This window comes from Micrasema longulum, unplaced genomic scaffold, assembly GCF_059751315.1.
Source record: "Micrasema longulum isolate JH-2025_06_02 unplaced genomic scaffold, ASM5975131v1 h1tg000116l, whole genome shotgun sequence".
Classification (NCBI taxonomy): domain Eukaryota; kingdom Metazoa; phylum Arthropoda; class Insecta; order Trichoptera; family Brachycentridae; genus Micrasema; species Micrasema longulum.
In genome coordinates, this window is record NW_028277322.1 from 284,962 (window position 1) to 304,081 (window position 19,120).

Here is a 19,120-nt window from a genome sequence, read left to right on the forward strand (position 1 = left end):
TTAATATTTTATTTTTACAAATTTTCTTCTTTCTAAATATTTTTTTTAAATATGCTAATATGTCTTTTTGCCCATACTGATCATCTTAGTTTCGGATGTGACAGGGTTTAAAGAACACCCTGTATAAGAAAGAGAAAAAAATATTACGTAAAAGATTATAGGGTACTTTTTTATTCTATGCTAATTAAAAAAAGAAATAAAAAATATGAAAAAACGTAAAATTATTCCTTGTCATTAAAGGCGCAACAAAATACACCGTAGAAAAAAAGAGTTAATATTTTTAGTTTGAATCCAGGATAGTGCGTGTTTTTTTAAAGAAGGAAAATTTTGTAAGTTTAGGATCAACGAAATACTATCAGTACATAAAAACAAATATTAAAAATTGCGCCCATAAAACATGCATGTCTCTGTGCTAGCTTCGTTTTAAAATGTGCTATTTTTAGCGCACGATTCCTTCTTTGACTTGATATATTGGAATAAATTGTAAATATATTTTGGTTTTTAAATATATATTTTAAACATTGAAAACAATATATTTGAGACTGTTTGATGCTCTAGTCCAAATATAGCCTGGTTAAAGTGACAGCTGCCAAACTAATGTGACTAGTGATGAAAAGTACTGATCACTGATCGTGTACCGATCAAATCGATTTTGTCAGTTTTTTCATGAAAACATTATTATTATTAATCAAATATATTTCATAAGTGGTCCTTTTTTTTTAAATCCATACAAATCTACTAAATATAACTCCCAAAAAAAAGACTATCTCTTGTACTTGGAGAGTGTAGTTATTTACACTGTTGTAGTTATTTATTTATTAGAATTTATATAATTTTGAATATACGAGTAAATAAGAAAAAAAAAATAAAAGCAGAAAATAATAAAATATTCATTCTTAATAAAATTGAAAGCAGTTTTTACGCTTGTTCAAAAAATTTACTTTAAACATGTAACTCTTTTTCCGAAAATTGATATAAAAACGCAAAAACAAGCCTATTATAGTGTGTTTAAGACAATATTCACATAAAAGTAAGACATTTAATATTTTTTTCATGAACAACATCAAATGAATTATTTTTTTATTCGATCGATTTACATTACACAATTTGTCTCATCTCCAAATTTTTGCAAAATGACGTAACCTTGTAAGAACGCCGATAGTAATTAGGTTTATTTTAACAATGTTTGAGTGTGTCCAAATGCTTGCAGACTGGCTGGATTTCCTCCTTAGGGAGTTATTCATATTGAAATTCAATTTAACAGAGAGGGAAAAGTATACATTGTTGAATTAACTACCTGGAAAAGAATAAGTATTAAAATTAGAAAATTGTTTTCAGGCGTTGCCTAGTAGGTGATTTGGTGAATTTGATGAATCTTACCCACGTGATAAAGGTTTCAGCTCTTTTGCTTCACAAAAGTCAACAGATGGAAGAGTTGAGGAAATGTGGATGTTCAAACATGGGCAGAATGGTGAATGTTACACAGTGTGTAAAGTGGCCACATAAACCAGCCAATGACAGGTCAGACTTCCATATTCCCTCCTCAAAAATGTTTTCCCTCGCTGTTAAAATGAATTTGAATATGAATAACTCCCTAGGGAGGAAATGCAGCTAGTCTGCAAGCATTTGGACATACTCAAACATTGTTGAAAAACAATAGTATTCACTGATGGTAAATACCTATAGTGTGTAAAGAAAAATCACTGCTCTGGTCCATAATTTTATTTTATTTTATTTTATTTGGTAATTCAACAAAGATACATACTAGAAAGCATACAGTTTGAAAGCATTCATCGGAACAATTTAACATGCATATATATCTTCAATTATAGAATTACACAAAATAGATTTATACGTTAAGTTGTAAAACATATTTTTAATATTTTTGTTTATACAGGATACAATGCAATAAAAAATAAGTTGTACGTGTGTACTTATTGAATAAGATTTATTCCTAAGAGATTATTCGCAAAAGCTGAGAGAGTATCATTCATGAGTATCATTTTCAAAATGACAATTTTATTGTTTCGGCAGTATATATTATATTCCCGACACATGCGGGCCATAGGTGTGTGGTATGTTGCATTATTTGAAAACAAAGGCAGTTTAAATATTTCCCGATGTCTGAGTGTTCTCAATCCCGCATTTATTTGTATTTTATTAAGAAGGTTAGTATCTACTTTGTAGTTTAATATTTTACACAGAAATTCTATTTTGAAACTTTGCCGTAATATTTAATGCCCCAATTTTTACCGCGCGCAAGAAAACATTTATTGTATCCAAGTTCCTAATTCTCAAGGGGTGCGCCGTATCCACAGTATGTGTGGCGGAACGCGCCTGATGTGTACCGTGGGTTATTTGAGCCCTCGGTACATACCGACGTACCCTCCTGAAAATCTCAAGATGAAGGGTCAGCAGTGTATCTTCGTTATCAATCGGGAGAATTTATCTTCAACTATAACGTCATGGTGAGCGTATAACGTCCTGAACATCCCATTGTAATCGAGGCTCGGAGGGTGCGATCTGACCGGTCACAATACATTTTCTCGGATCGCAGTGACGTCAGGATCTTATTTAGCACCGACTCATCAACAAGAAAAAAAAATGACGAAACAATTCGTTTTGAAATCACATGCTTCGGATTAATTAAAGTTATTAAGAGAACAATAGCTCAATTACAAATAACTATCGACTTGCTAATAAGCGACGTGATAACAATATATCGACATGGTTGTTTATCGTATTCACGACCACAATGGAACATCCGTGAACACCTAATATTAAATGTCAAAACATTTGCGTTTCGCGACGTATAATCCTGCTGCGCAATCACATGTTTGAATTTCACCGGTGTAAATATAGAAAATATTCCAAAACTGCTGTTTTTCATTTTTGCTCACGCTATTTATTGCATTTAGCCGGCGGTTGGCGAGCCAAATGTCAAGAAAAGCAGTCGCCATAGTAATTGTAATTTAATTTTCACTTTTTTGTATTAGATACTCCTTACAATTTTGCAAATGCAATATATTGTATCATTTTTATAATAAACGCCGTTTTTTTGGCCGTGGACTGTATTTATTTACGAGGAAAACAAAAAATAAACCGACACGAGCGTTGACTTAGAGATTACACACGCGTTGACTTATGACTGCGATAACTTAAGCATGTTCATTGTGATCGCTCAAATGCTCAGCATGTTTTTAAGCACGTCGATAGATATTTGTGATTGAGCCACAGACCAGCTTATAGCAAGTATCCAGTGTTAACTCTTAAAAGACTGTGCTGAATAATCCCTTTGCAGCCGGTGTGGTAACACAATGTGACCACAAGCATAAGTCGAGATATTTTGAAATGTAAGCTAAAATACCAAATTATTTACAATGGTATGTGTTAAAAATGATATTTATTCAAAGATGTTACATAAAAAATATAAAATTAAAGCATATTTATGCAAAATAAAGTTAGAAATTGTGTTCATTCCTTTTAAAATCCCGCCAGCAAGTGCTACCGCTCGCGTCTGGTTGTCGACTGAATTCCGAATTACATTTACGACTGAATTTAGCGGAAATAGATCAACCGGGAGACTAGAAAGTATGCTTTGCTAATACAACTCTTATTTAATGCAAAAAAGAATATCAAATTTTTATTGCAAATAAATACTAGATTTTATTAGAATAAATAAAAACGCTGTTAAAACATATTCTTAGAATAATATTGAAATAATACCTAAAAAAATAGCAAAAAAAAACTTGTAAGAAATATAATAATAGTACGTAATACGTAATATAATTAAATCATAATTATACATACACAAAAATGACAACGTAAACACGTGTTTTAAAACTAGTTACGAACAATTTTTTTTAACACTTTAAATTAAATAACTTTGGTTAGAACCAAAGTTATTTAGATTTAACGTTAAATAGATTTAACGGTTAAAAAAAGCTTTGAACATACTTTACAACAGTTTGTTATAACTTCAAAAAATATACGTAGAGTTGAAAAATCTTTTTAATGTCATTACAAATCGCTTCTTCAATAAACGCTTATATAAATTATAAAAGCCTGTCCAAGAATTGAGTCAAAACTCTGAAGCATTATAATTACTTAATTAATTTTTTGGGCACCTCAAAACACACAATTGTTTTCCTTTAACGTCGATAAATATTGCAGATTTAGTTTCGACGAGTTTCAGAAAAAACACGTGCACTATGTTTATTTGGGCATTTTTACACCATCCTGTTTTTCTTGTTACATCTTCTGAACTTTCGTGTGTTGGCAATTCAACATCATGGAAATTGATGGTTTGGTGCAAGAAGAGAAAGAACATGAATAGTGCGTTTCTAAAAACATTTCGGTAGCGTTCGTTTGCTTTCGGTGGAATTTCACACACTATGTTTACGTGTATTTACGTTAGAAACTACAAATTGTAAAGCTAACGACCGCGGAAAGAATATTCTTAAACTTCTATCGTTGATTCTCTAATCAGTGTTTTTTTTATCCATAATACAGTTACTTTATTTATATTTAAGTCAAGATTAAAATGTCACTATCTAAATATTTAAATTGTTCCTTTATCCTTCTTCTTTCCTTCCCACCCCCTCTCCGCTCTTCATGGTAAAGTATATATTTTTTAACTAAATGTTTATTTTGTTAATCTTTCTTTTTAATTTTTGTATAAAATTGTAAGATTCAATATGTCCATGTATTTATAATTTTCTCAAACTGAACGGTTTAAGTAGGTAGAAAGAAATTGCCTTAAGGTAATATGCCCGCCCTTACATGTATATATATATATATATATATATTTATACATATATATATACATATATATATATAAAGTGTCAAATAAATAAAAATAAAGGAGTTTAAACAAGCAATATCCATCAGCTCCATCAAAACTCTAAGCAGGCACCTTCAAGTTTTTCTCATACAAGAATATTATCTTGTTAATTTGTCTCCAATATCCACAACTACTTTTGTAGGGTTGTAGTGAAGTATAATTTCTGGATTTTTCGCTCCCCTCTAAAACGGTTTCTCTTTATTCATTATCATTATCTGATTCTAAAATTTGGTCCCCCCTCAAACTCCTTTGGAAGGCTCATTTTCACTTTCTGTATTTTCACACTCAATATTGTCTTCCACGTCTAATACATCTTCTCTATTTTCCATCTCCATGTTACTTTCATCACTTGCATATTAAATGTTCTCAATTTCTTTGTTATTAAAATTTCGAGACATCGCTCATCCGGGGCAAAAACGACACAACTAACTTTTTTTTTAAAACCGTGATAAGTATGTCACAAGTCTTATAAATACGTGTTTTATCCGGTGCAAAAACGGCAGAATGATAGTTTGACTACAAACTACCAGGGAGCATTTGTGCCAATGAAAAATTTGAACAATTTTGTAAGTACTAGTGACAACAACGCCTGATTTGTAAGTTGCGCGCGGGGACCTGCCGAAAGCGCTTGTGTCTGTGCCTGTGTAGACATAAAGGTGATTGTGACAAACTATTTGTAATTTTTTTTGTGTAACAACGACCCTACTGTGATTTTTCAGGACCACAAAACTGATGGAGGACCATCAGCACCACAAAATATTAACGGAGATTGGATGAGTAATGTCTGTAATTATGACGAAGATTTCTCGCTAACTGATAGTGGTGATGAATTTAAGCCTGCAGAAAAGGAAAAAAGAAGCCTTATATCAACATCAAGCTCATCATCGTCATCATCAAACTGAAGCTCATCATCGAGTAGCTCGAGTACTGATGTATCAATCATACGCGATGAGCCAAATAATGATTAAAGGAACCCTAACTAAAATAATCAACCAATAATGTCAAATAGTATTGAGATTTTTTTTTTTAAATAATGAGATAATAGTCTTTCGATAAGTAAATTTAAATAATAAATATATATTATCAGTTGATCTTATTTTCACCCACAGGTAATAACTTGCCATAATTGTCTAAAAATATATTATCCCAGTACAACAACGACGTAAATATAAGTATTAATATTTTTATTGGTATATTTTAAGATCATTTGAAGTAATTTTTGAAAACTTTTTGCAATCCGTTAACAAATTAACAGTCCAAACTAACGTAATATTCAAAAAAATTGTGAAAATATATTTTAAAAAGTAATTTATGACTATAACAATCTTTAATAAAATAAAATCATATTCACTGCAGTTATGTCGTTATTGCACCGGATGAGCGACATGATAAATTATGTAATGTTGTAATAACTTATATTTACATATAAGGTTTTAATCAAAAATCCTTGGGCACACTTCCACTTATTTGTTTGACCAATTAGCGCTTTCATCCTCTAATGGACATCTTCAGACTGGCGAATATTATACAATGTAAGGATGATTTACAGAAATCAAAATATTATCTTAAGTGTGGAAATGAGTGAAAGTGTACCAATTATTTTTGATTAATAACTTATATGTAAATGTATGTAAATATTACATCATTACAATGAAATTCCATCAAGAATTGTCAAAAAGTAATTTAAATCAGATAAATTGTGAATAAATTGTAGAAACATTTCGGGAACACGGTGTGTTAAATACAGCGTCAGCTCAATATACTACAAAAAACTTCACGCGACTAATGTGTTCTCTGTCCCACAAGTGGTATAATTCTGTATCGTACTCTTTCGGTATTGTTTTCTCGGTCACTCAAGCTCCGCCCCTAACTAATAGTGTCCTTGTCGGTCTTCTGATATGCTATATTCTCGTGCTCTTTCTTATAAAATTTAATAAACCACTTATAATACTGGCATCTCTTTCGTTTGTTTTAATTTATTTTACAAAATGAAGAAAATGTTTTTTAATAGAAAAAGCCCGTGCATTTTTTATAAAAATGTTTCCTTATTTTGGTGTAAAAAAGTCCATATAAAGATTACAAAAAATATGAGTTGGTTATTTAAAAAAATAAGAGAGTTATTAAATGTTTTTTACCCGAGGTAGACATCCGTTACCGCATAGCCACACATGAGTTAAGGAATATGAATATTTTTTAGTTTTGGAATTCAATAATAAACAAGCACTAGGGTACCTTATTATCAATGAAAAGTCATTTTCCTTTTATCTGAATAGTTTTTGCACGCTTTCACGACACAAGCAGGCATTTTTCCTTTCATTTACTTTGGTTTCTAATAAAATGTCAAGCTCACGTCAAAACACGGCTGGCGGTTAAAGAATGACTAAATTCACGTGAACATCAGTTGAGTGTCATAATTTTAGAAGGTTCAGCTTAAAACGCGGTCTGACTTTTCTTCATTAATACGCATTCACGTATTTGCTTCATAGATCGTGGCACTAGAGAAGCGATTTTTGCACGATTTTGATTTGAGCGCGATGAGGCCTCTTAGCCAATCACATGTGGAGATAAAAAGAAAAACAAGCCCTTATTACGAATAAATACACTTACTCTCAGACAAATACACATAAACACATCCTTTTGTTGTAACACAATTTAATAATATGTGTGATTCTTATTTAGAAACTTTGCTGGTCGGTCTGTATTTTAAAAAATGTTATTATATCACTGTCAACTGTTTGCTTCTTTAAAATAAAAAATAAATATAAATAGCTCATAAAAGTTTAAAATAAATAACGTGTGTAATTAATTACGAAAAAAATGTTCGTTCAACCAGCTAAGTAAGCCAACGTTTGGGCAGGACAACGTCTTTCGGGTCCGCTAGTAAATAATAAAAATACATTTTTTTTAGCGAAACAATCTATTTTGTAATCACGTGCTGCGGATTAATTAAAGTGATTTTTAGAACAGGTGCGCGTTAAGTATTTTCGCAGCTTAAAAGAAAATATTGTTATTTGCATTAAATGTATAATTCATTTTCAAATCAGTGGCTCGTCGGCCACTTAGCCTTCTAACCGACAATTTGAGAACCGAACGTAACCCGGAACCGAGTATTGAGAATCCGGCAGACGCAGCCGGATGTACGCGACAGATTGTATTGATCATCGTAAGAAATGTGAAAGTATTTTGTCTTATAAATTATCCTCTTTGTGGCAGTCGGAACACTGTAATCGCCTACCAGACGCGTACAAACAGGTTTGTCACGATTGATAATTTCTTCCTTGTAAAATACAGCGCGCTGACTACCGCCCGCGCAAGGAGACAATAATTGTTGTATGCGAATGCTAATGAGCATCTTACGCTTCGCTCTCGGTGTCATGCGTAGAACTATCATCGTATGTCCATATCAGTTCCATAGGTGGTGTTAACGAAAAGGCGGACTGTAAATGGAAATCGAATTTCATTCAGTTTTGTTATTGGGAAATATTTGAGAAAGGATAGGAACATGGAATGGATACCTACCTTTAATATGATCTGAATGTTCTTCAATTTCTGGCACTGGATGACAAAATGAACCATAAAATGATACAATGTTTTCCACGACGCGCGACGATTCCAACCACTTTTTATCCGATTTTATGTCAAGTCAAAAATGTTCTTTTGTTTTTGTTCTAAATCCGAATCTTCTAATTTTGAATATCTTCTATCTTGATGTTAGGTAGGTACCATAAGGATGGGTCAAAGGAAGGATGGGAACGAAACGTAATCGGCCAGGAATAGTATCGATAAATGCTGTTATTTACTTAACATGTGGAGCATATGGTAAACACAAAGAGCCTCAATGCATCTCTATCGGCTGCCAACTCCTGTGTCAGGTTCTCGTCCCGAAGTTCTAACATAAAACTTTTTGAGTCACTTGTGTTGGAAGTTATCCATTCTGAATTATCTAAAGTGATATCAACTACCCAACATGGGTTTGTTCAAGGTAGGTCTACAATATCCAATTTATTAATTTACCAAAACTTTATTGTTAAAGGTATGGCAAGTGGATTCCGGATCGATTCCATCTATACTGACTACAGTAAGGCTTTGAATTTGACAGAGTTTATCGTCAAATTCTTCTTGAGAAGCCAAAGGCTATGGGGATTGCTGGTGGTTTTTTAAACTGGATAGACAGCTATCTATCTGATCTTTGTGTTAAAATTATGATTTTTGTGTTAAAATTAAAGGTATAGTATCTTCTTCATTTATTGCCAAGAGCGGTGTTCCACAGGGATCTCATTTGGGCCCTATTTTATTTCTTTTATTCATTAACGATATTAATAATATATTCCACGATGTCAAAATACTCCTATTCGCTGATGATCTCAAGATCTTCAGACTTATTCAAACTCCTTTTGACTGTTCGAAGAAATTTGGATAATCTTGAGACTTGGTGCGCCAGAAATGCTCTCTTTCGTAACGTGGATAAGTGTCATGTAATGCGGTTTTCTCGAATAAAAAATCCTTTGGTTTTTCAATATAGCATCAGTACTGCGACATTAACTCTTGTTAAGAGAATAAGTGATCTGGGTATCATTTTTGATGATAAATTAACTATTGTTACCCATATGAATGAGATGGTTAATATAGCCTTTGTTATCAAAACAACAAGAGAGTTTATGCTTTAAAAATATTAAACATAACCCTAGTAAGAAGCCAGTTAGAATATGGGTCCTCAGTTTGGTCTCCTCATTATGTTACCCATATAAACAGTGTGGGGAAGGTCCAACACAAGTTTTTAAGATTGATTATTTATTTAGTTAAATATCCCAATTGAAGAGCTCAACTATAAATGTTTAAAAAAGCAGTTAAATGAATATGTATTAGTGATATTTAGCGCTGCTTTTCAAGTTATTAAATAATGTTCTCGACACTCCCGAACTTTTAAATTGTGTGAATTTTTATGTGAGACAGCGTGGGACGAGGCCAAATACTTCTTTTGCTGTTGATTTGCATAGTTCAACTGTGCTAAATACTCGCCTATTCCACGGCTTCACGTGTTAGCAAACGAACATGCAAACTTAGATTTATTTCATTTTTTTTTATTTATGAATCAAATAACACAAAGTATTCTACAAGTATAATACGTTGAAAATCATTCCCAGGAGTTACAACAACTCGATTCGGGACATAAATAATATTTACATTTAGAAAATAACACATATTGAGAACAACAAAGAAACAAAGCAAGTTTAGCACCTTTATAACTAAATATACAACAACAATATACAACAACAACAACAACAACAACAACAACAAACCATCACGCCGTTTCCCCGTAGGGGTAGGCAGAGAGGATAGAACGATTCATTTGCTAATTACACATGAAATGTGATCCCATCATGTTTCTTTAAGATGCTAGCAGTATTTCTACACTTTAAAAGGACACAACACGGCATAGTTGAATTCAAATCAGGAGTTGCGTTCTGAGCGACGTCTACAAAGAAACTAAGGCGTCAAAACGTAAAACTTCTTGTTTAAGAGTAGTTTAGTCGTTTTCTGTTTGATGCTCGCATGCGGTTTTGGACTATTCTTGATTCTATGAATATATAGTATACCAATAGGAGCTGCCGAAGGATTAATGAGCTGTAAGTCATAATTTTTGGGGCTAAACAATTGTCAAATTGACATATGAGTGTTAGAAAAATTACACTTATTCCATTTATTCGCAAAATTGTAAATTCAATATGGGATTGCCCTGAACTATTATCTCTCATCAACCTCAGGGTGCCTGGAAGAATGACTAGACAGGTGCCACCGTTTCGTAGCAACAATTCACGGACAATGTATACTTGTAATGCCGTATTAAACAGACTTCATGAACTCGGCAATAATTATTCCCACGTATCTGATATATTTTAGTGTAGGGTATTGTTCCTATAGACACACCTTTTGAACTTTTTCAAAGATGGTGAATGGTAATTATATTTATTTATGCATTTCATAAGATATACAATTTTTGTTCACTTTACCCAGCTGTATGAAACAGTCATCGCATCATAGTTCCCTTTTCCGCACCTAATGGTGCATAGGGCGCTGCATTGGTACACCAATCGCGGCGTATTTTGATCATTTTTGTTACATGAAGATGAGATTATGCTTCAGGTACCAGTCCAGGGACTATGAAATATTCTAGAGTGAAAACACCCATTTAAATAAATATTTCATATCAACTATGTCGGGAATCGAACCCGAGACCTCTTGCATGGCAGGCTAACGCGCTGACCATTACACCACGAGGCCGACAGTATGAAACAGTACTTACGATTTTGTTGTTAAATTACTTTGAAATATTTTATTATTTAATTTTGTTTTTTACATTTATTCTTTAATTGTTCAAACTTTCTACTGAATATTTTGTATTATTTTTAGGTTAATTTATTTAAATATAAATTTTGTATAATTTTTAGGTTTATTTTTTTTTATAAATCTTGGGTAAAAGGAAATTTATGCTTATAAAATATATATACAGGGTGTTCTTTAAACCCTGTCACATCCGAAACCACGATGATCAGTATGAGCAAGAAGACACATTGGCACATTAAAATATTTTTTTAAAACGAATAAAAATTTTAAAAATAATATATAAAAAAAAAATGGTTGCTTCCTTCTGTAGGGATGAAACGAGGTGGGGGAAGGGGGCAGTCTGACACTGCGCCGCGCTCTCCTCACTTCTCCCCTGCAGAAGTAAGCAACCATTGTTTTTTTTAAATATTTTATTTTTAAAAAAAATCGTTGTTCTAAATATATTTTAAAATATGATAATATGTCTTCTTGCCCATACGGATCATTGTGGTTTCGGATGTGACAGGGTTTAAAGAACACCCTGTATATTAAGCCAAATATGTTAGTATTATAAATTTTTGTAAAAGGCAGATTTGCCGTTTATGTTAAAAAAAAACGAATGCGTTAATTTCCATATTTTCTTCTCGAAAGTGTTTTCTACCAATTTTGTGAACGTGGATCTATATCTATCTCGACTATCTTCTCGCTGACGGGCCAATAGAGCGTACGCCCATTCACTTTTCAATACCGGAGATGCATTGAACGCGCATGAAAGTAAATTAGAGGCGTAAGTCTGTCGCGGTTGGGTCCCCGCGTTCCCCGATACGCCGTCCCACGTCCTATGACGTAACGCGAGGGAATCAGCCGAGCGATAAATCAGATTCAATCAAATCATACAGAAACGTTAGAATTACATCAACATGATAACTATAGTCTTTAAGGAAGAAGAAACGCTGCACACTGTATACCTTACATGATTATAATAATATTTACAAAATTATTGGAACATATTACAACAGACACGAAGAATATTTATATAAAGGAATTCAGAAGTCAAGGCACCTGTCAGGGCTGATGACCTGGCAGTGGCTAGTTTTAAAAAAATATTTTTTTTAAATTTTATTTTTTTTTTTCGTTTTTTTTAACAATCTACATAAGAGGTAAAAAAAGAGTATTTAAAAAAATATAGGTTATTAAAAATATCAACATATTACAACAGAGATAAAGAACACTTAAGAGAAGGTAATATAGAAGTCTAGGCATCTACAGGGCTTATGACCTGGTAGATCATAGGGGAAAGACGAACCAACGTATGATCCAAAACCCCGTGCGATTTGTTATTTCTTGTCTGTATCATATTTTATTTTCACTATTTAAAATTGGAAAAAATCTTTTTAAAAAATTCATATTTTCAATCATTTTTTTTTATGGCAGTTGCTTATTTTTGTCTTAATTATCATAGATTATGCTTACATTTACTGCAATAAGTTTGTACTTTCTAATTGCTCAAACTACTGTGTGAGATTCTGACAGAATAGTCACCTTTGGTCTTGTTAAAGAACTTCTTCGCATTTTCTTACTGAAAAGGAAGATCTTTCCAGTTTTCGCCCTAATTTAAATCTTCCCATCGTATCAAAAATACTAGAAAAAATAGTTTCTCATAGGCATAGGTAAGGCAATCGGCATACCGACGTTTTCATTCCACGGAGACGGGAGTGATAAGAGTACTGTCTGACATTATAACGTCGGTGGACTCTGGTAATCTGGTGTTGATGGCTCTTCTGGACATGAGTGCTGCATTCGATACTGTAGACCATAATATTTTGCTTGAAAGTCTGGAGAAAACTTATGGTATCCGTGATCAGGCACATATGTGGTTCAGTTCATATCTTAATAAAAGAGAATATGCAGTTGTGTTCCAGGGTAAAAGCTCAACCAACTTTCGGGTGTCTACAGGAGTGCCTCAAGGGTCAGAACTCGGACCACTTCTCTTTCTCCTTTACACTAAAGATATAGAGAACATTATCAAAGCATGTGGATTGTGGTCGCACTGCTATGCAGATGATACGCAGATTTATTTTTATTGCAAACCAGGCGAGATAAGTGTGCTTGTCAATTTAATTGATGGATGCATCAAGAAAATAGGAAACTGGATGGCTGAAAACAGACTAACATCAAACCCATTAAAAACTGAACAACTGTGGGTGGCTTCAGCCAGACGACAGAATTTGATCCAGGATACGGCTCTACCCAATGTAGGGAGTACCGCTTTACCCACCGTTAAACTACTGGGAGTTTTACCTATCCCTTGACGCTCAAATTAGTAGAACGATAAGTTCATGCTTCTACCAGCTGAGACAAATTAAATGCATACGCAACAATTTGCCGGTTTATGCCGCCCGTCAATTAATAAATGCGTTTGTAGTGTCTAGAGTCGATTATTGTAATGGTATCTATGCAGGTCTACCAATGAACAAAATGACTCGCCTACAATCTGTATTGAATGTCGCAGCGAGACTTATTTTCGGAATCTCTAAGTTCAGTCATATCACTCCACTACTTCGGGAACAACACTGGCCACGTTTTTCACAGAGGGTCGATTACAAACTCTGTTGGCTTATGTATAAGTCACTGCACAACTCTGCTCCGGAATATCTAAGGGAACTATGCATTCCAGGTGAACTAGCTGACAGGCGTCTCACGCTTAGATCAGCTACGTCTACGGCGAGAGGAAAAGTTATTATACATCTACCTAAACAGCGCACTAAATTTAGTGAACGCGCATTTGCGGTCGCAGGCCCTATGGCATGGAATGCTCTCCCAGCAGAGGTGCGAGGCTGTGAAAGTGAAGTGATGTTTCGGAAAAAACTTAAAACCCACTTGTTCTCTAAATCATTTGAATAAATCCGTAGCATGTGAAAACAAAATAAATTGTTTTAATTAAATTACAAATTTAAAAGCTTCAATTAAATTTATTTAACAATAGAATCACTACGTAAAGCGCCCTTGAGATATTATATCACGAAAATGGCGCTATATCAGTTATCCATGATAATAATAATAGAAAACTCATTTAGCAGAAGCCGGACTATTGACAGACATCAAGAGACCTTTTGTTCCGCTTTGACAATGTTTGGAATTTTGTGTCCCAACTTTATTTATTTCAACAACTAATTTTAGTCTCGTTGTCGAAAGTGCATGCCTTGTATTTATTTATTATTATTTCACGTTTTACATAAAACTTTTTTTTTAAATATGAATACTGATGATGGCTCCTGCAATGGTAGCCGAAACGTCGGATCAAATCCAACATACACGGTATCACCCAAAAAAGATACATAATATTGATAACAGTGACCGTGAAAACCTTCGCACCTATTTAATAATTTTTAGTTTTGGAATTCAATCACTAACAAGTATCTAGGTACTAACTTATCAATGAAAAGTATTTTTCCAAGCTAATAGCAGGCAAGCCAACGTTCGGATAGGACAACGTCTGTCGGGTCCGCTAGTTCTTTAAATAGTTAAAACCGTCGTCGCTATATTGGAGTATAATTTAGTGAATACATATTATTGGTTGGAAGGTCTTACTATGCATCCATTTGTTATTGTTTTTATTTGTATCAATTTAACCCGTACATCTGTTCGTATTCGAAATAAATAAAATAAAATAAATAAAACATCTATATTTCTTCGTCTCTTCCATCTGTTGACGTTTGTAAAGTAAAAGAGTTGAAACCTTTTTTGTCGCGGGTGAGATTCATCTGATAGAATTATTTCACCTACATGCTTGGCAACGCCTGAAAATGTTTTTCAATTTTAATATTTCTTCTTAGACCAGTAGCTCAATCACAAATCGACTATCGACGTGCTAATAAGCGACGTGATGACATTTTCTCACCATGGTTGTTTATCGTATCACTTTGGAACATCCGTAAACACCTAATATTAAATGTCAAAATATTTACATTTCGCGACGTATAATCCTGCTGCGCAATCACATATTTGAATTTCACTAGTGTAAATATGAAAATATTCCAAAACTGCCATTTCAATTTATCTTTTAATCTCATTAATCTACTTGCTTACCTTGTCCCCTCCAGGCCAACTAGACTCTCTGGTATTTTCTATATTCGTAAATTTAAAACTAATCACCGGAAACATTCTACGATCCCTCGTATATGTGAAACATTTAACAACAAATTTAATAGTCTCGATATATTTAACACTCCATACAATATGTACAGAAGAGAATTAATAGGCTTGATTCATGCTCTTCATTCATAATTCGTTTAATCATTAAATCAAATTCAATTTTCCACTCTCACTTTCCTTCAACCATCCTTTACCACTCCTTATCAATTTCCTTCTTTTCCTTTCCACTATCTTCTTGTTTTGTCCATATTTATCTTATTTTAATTTATAGTATATTTATTATTTATATAGTTTAAACTTCAAGCCGTCGTCGCTTTATTACAGTATTATTTAGTGAATACATATAATTGGATGGCAGGCCCTACTATGCATACATTTTTCATAGTTTTTTTTTTTTTTTAATATTCATTTAACCTTTACATCTGTTTGTATTTGAAAGAAATAAAATAAAATAAAATAAAAAAATTAATAAAAATAAATAACGTGTGTGCTTATTGCTTTAACTCATGTGTGGCTATGCGGTAACGGATGTCTACCTCGGGTAAAAAACATTTAATAACTCTCTTATTTTTTTAAATAACCAACTCATATTTTTTGTAATCCTTATATGGACTTTTTTACACCAAAATAAGGAAACATTTTTATAAAAAATGCACGGGCTTTTTCTATAAAAAATAATTTCTTCATTTTGTAAAATAAATTAAAACAAACGAAAGAGATGCCAGTATTATAAGTGGTTTATTAAATTTTATAAGAAAGAGCACGAGAATATAGCATATCAGAAGACCGACAAGGACACTATTCGTTAGGGGCGGAGCTTGAGTGACCGAGAAAACAATACCGAAAGAGCACGATACAGAATTATACCACTTGTGGGACAGAGAACACATCAGTCGCGTGAAGTTTTTTGTAGCATACCGAGCTGACGCTGTATTTAACACACCGTGTTCCCGAAATGTTTATACAATTTATTCACAATTTATCTGATTTAAATTATTTTTTGACAATTCTTGATGGAATTTCATTGTAATGATGTAATATTTACATACATTTACATATAAGTTATTAATCAAAAATACTTGGTACACTTCCACTCATTTCCACACTTAAGATAATATTTTGATTTCTATAAATCATCCTTACATTGTATAATATTCGCCAGTCTGAAGATGTCCATTAGAGGATGAAAGCGCTAATTGGTCAAACAAATAAGTGGAAGTGTACCCAAGGAAGTGTGCAAAGTTATTTCATTTAAAGTGTTCAAAAAATTTCTTCGTAACTAGTTTTAAAAAACGTGTTTACGTTGTCATTTTTGTGTATGTTTAATTATGATTTGATTATATCACGTATTACGTACTATTATTTTATTTCTTACAAGTTTTTTTTGCTATTTTTTTAGGTTTTATTTCAATATTATTCTAAGAATATGTTTTAACAGCGTTTTTATTTATTCTAATAAAATCTAGTATTTATTTGCAATAAAAATTTGATATTCTTTTTTGCATTCAAATAAGAGTTGTATTAGCATAGCATACTTTCTAGTCTCCCGGTTGATCTATTTCCGCTAAATTCAGTCGTAAGTGTAATTCGGAATTCAGTCGACAACCAGACGCGGGCGGCAGCGCTTGCTGGCAGGATTTTAAAAGGAATGAACACAATTTCTAACTTTATTTTGCATAAATATGCTTTAATTTTATATTTTTTATGTAACATATTTGAACAAAGATCATTTTTAACACATACCATTGTAAATAATTTGGTATTTTAGCTTACATTTCAAAATATCTCGACTTATGCTTGTGGTCACATTGTGTTACACCACCGGCTGCAAAGGGATTATTCAGCACAGTCTTTTAAGAGTTAACAATCTTGTTTAATATACATGATTCTTTCGTTCGTGTGTATGTCACTGAACTCCTCCTAAACGGCTGGATCGACTTTGATTAATTTTTTGTGTGTATTTGAGTGGGTCCCTGGATGGTTTATATTCACAATTGGACCGGGTAGGTGGCGCTGCAAATCTCAATGTCAAATGTCACTCAGTATATAGTTTATCGAAAAATCTAATTTTTCGAGATTTTGCGTTTGCTGAACCAGCTCATAGCAGGCAAGCCAACGTCCGGGCAGGACAACGTCTGCCGGGTCCGCTAATTAATAATTTGTTTTAATTAGTGTACTTACGTTTCTTAAAATCATATTTTTCTTTAGCTAAGTTCTTGCGGTTTCACTTTTTGTTGACATCGGCAGCTCTCTGTTATCTGAAACAATTCAAATTTCAATTTATTTATTTATCGAAAAAACAGAACAAATAAAACAAAATATTTAAGGCGTAAAATGCGGAATTTTAATAGTTTATTAATATTGCATTTTTTAAACTATCAATCTAAACCAACAAATCTTAATATATTTGTATGCATTGTGTTTTTATAATTATGGTTATTATATTTTGAAATTACTTCCCCCATGACGTCATAATTTTACCCGGAAAACAGAAATCAATCACAATACATAATAACGGAATTTTTTTTTGTTCACAAGAACCTGTGATGTTTTAAAGTAGTTCATTTTAAATAAAATAAATAAAAACAGCTTGGTTTTTAACCACTTATTTTTTCTACTGACCGATTTCAATGCTATACAAGCTTCTTTATCAAGATATAATTAATTAATTAATTATATCCTATTTTCTTTTATCAATATTTCCTTCAGTCCACTCCTGTCTAGTTTTAAAGATCGTAATCAGCTCACATTACGCTTCCCACCCTCTAAATACAAACAGACTTGATTTATTATAGTCCTTAAAATGTAACATGATTAAAATGACAGTTGTCAGAAAAAGTGACGACATAACTTTGTAGTAACGTCTAAGGAGTTATTTATATTGTCACACGAAAAATCATTTGTAGATACAACCAGATGTCGTGTTAATTAATTTTTTTATACAATGCTTGACACATAAACCAACATTAATATATAAAATCACCTTTATAAATAAAAAAAACTAAAATAAACCTAATTATTAACGACGTTCTTACAAGGTAACGTCATTTTGCAAAAACGGAGCTGGGACAAATTGATCGAATAAAAAAATAATTCAATTGATGTTGTTCATGAAAAAAGTATAAATGTCTCATTTTTTGGTAAACAATTGTGTTAAACACACTATAATAGGCTTGTTTTTGCGTTTTTTATATCAATTTTCGGAAATAGAGTTTCATGATTGCATGAAATAACTGATAAAATCGATTTGACCAGTGATCAGTAATTTCCCATCACTAATTAAATTAGTTTGACAGCTGTCTTTATAATCAAGCTATATTGTAAAGACTATAGCCCCGTACGCAGCATAATATTGATTAAATAAAAATATAGAATTCATTATCAATAAAACGTCTTGGTTTTTTAAAATTTAAATGATGAAATAACTTATATTTACATATAAGTTTCTCATTAAAAATATTTTTACACTTCCACTTATTTGTTCAACCGATTAGCGCTTTCGCTCTCTAGTGAGCATCTTCAGACTGGTAAATATTATACAGTGTAAGGAATTATCAATTATGATATAAAACAAAATATTATCTTAAGGCTGTATAGTCGGGTAAAACGAACGCAAAATTAGGAAATCCGACGATTTTGCCATTTTAAAACAAATGTTTTTTTTTTAATTGCGCAATAATAAAAAATAAAAAAACAGAAATTACATAAAAATAATATTTTTTAAAGGTATTTCTGTTAAAAAATGAATATAGGAAACAAAATAATAGAAATTACACCATCAACTGTCATTGGCTGGTT

General features: G+C 32.4%; 1 protein-coding gene and 1 long non-coding RNA gene across 3 annotated transcripts in view; one reads left to right on the plus strand and one right to left on the minus strand.

Annotated features, from left to right (window-relative positions):
• The window catches only part of LOC148284485 (uncharacterized), a 34,565-nt gene extending 16,978 nt beyond the window's left edge, over positions 1-17,587 (minus strand). For both annotated transcript variants that reach the window (XM_088239517.1, XM_088239507.1), the window contains exon 1: positions 17,504-17,587. In XM_088239517.1, coding sequence (XP_088095643.1) covers positions 17,504-17,518 — 15 coding nt within the window. In that variant the 5' untranslated portion in view covers positions 17,519-17,587. The remainder of the gene's footprint in view (positions 1-17,503) is intronic.
• LOC148284486 (uncharacterized) lies at positions 1,883-8,483 on the plus strand. The gene is made up of 2 exons (XR_015824781.1): positions 1,883-3,261; positions 7,017-8,483. It is a non-coding gene; the product is annotated as an uncharacterized LOC148284486 (long non-coding RNA).
• Positions 17,588-19,120: the final 1,533 nt, after the last annotated feature.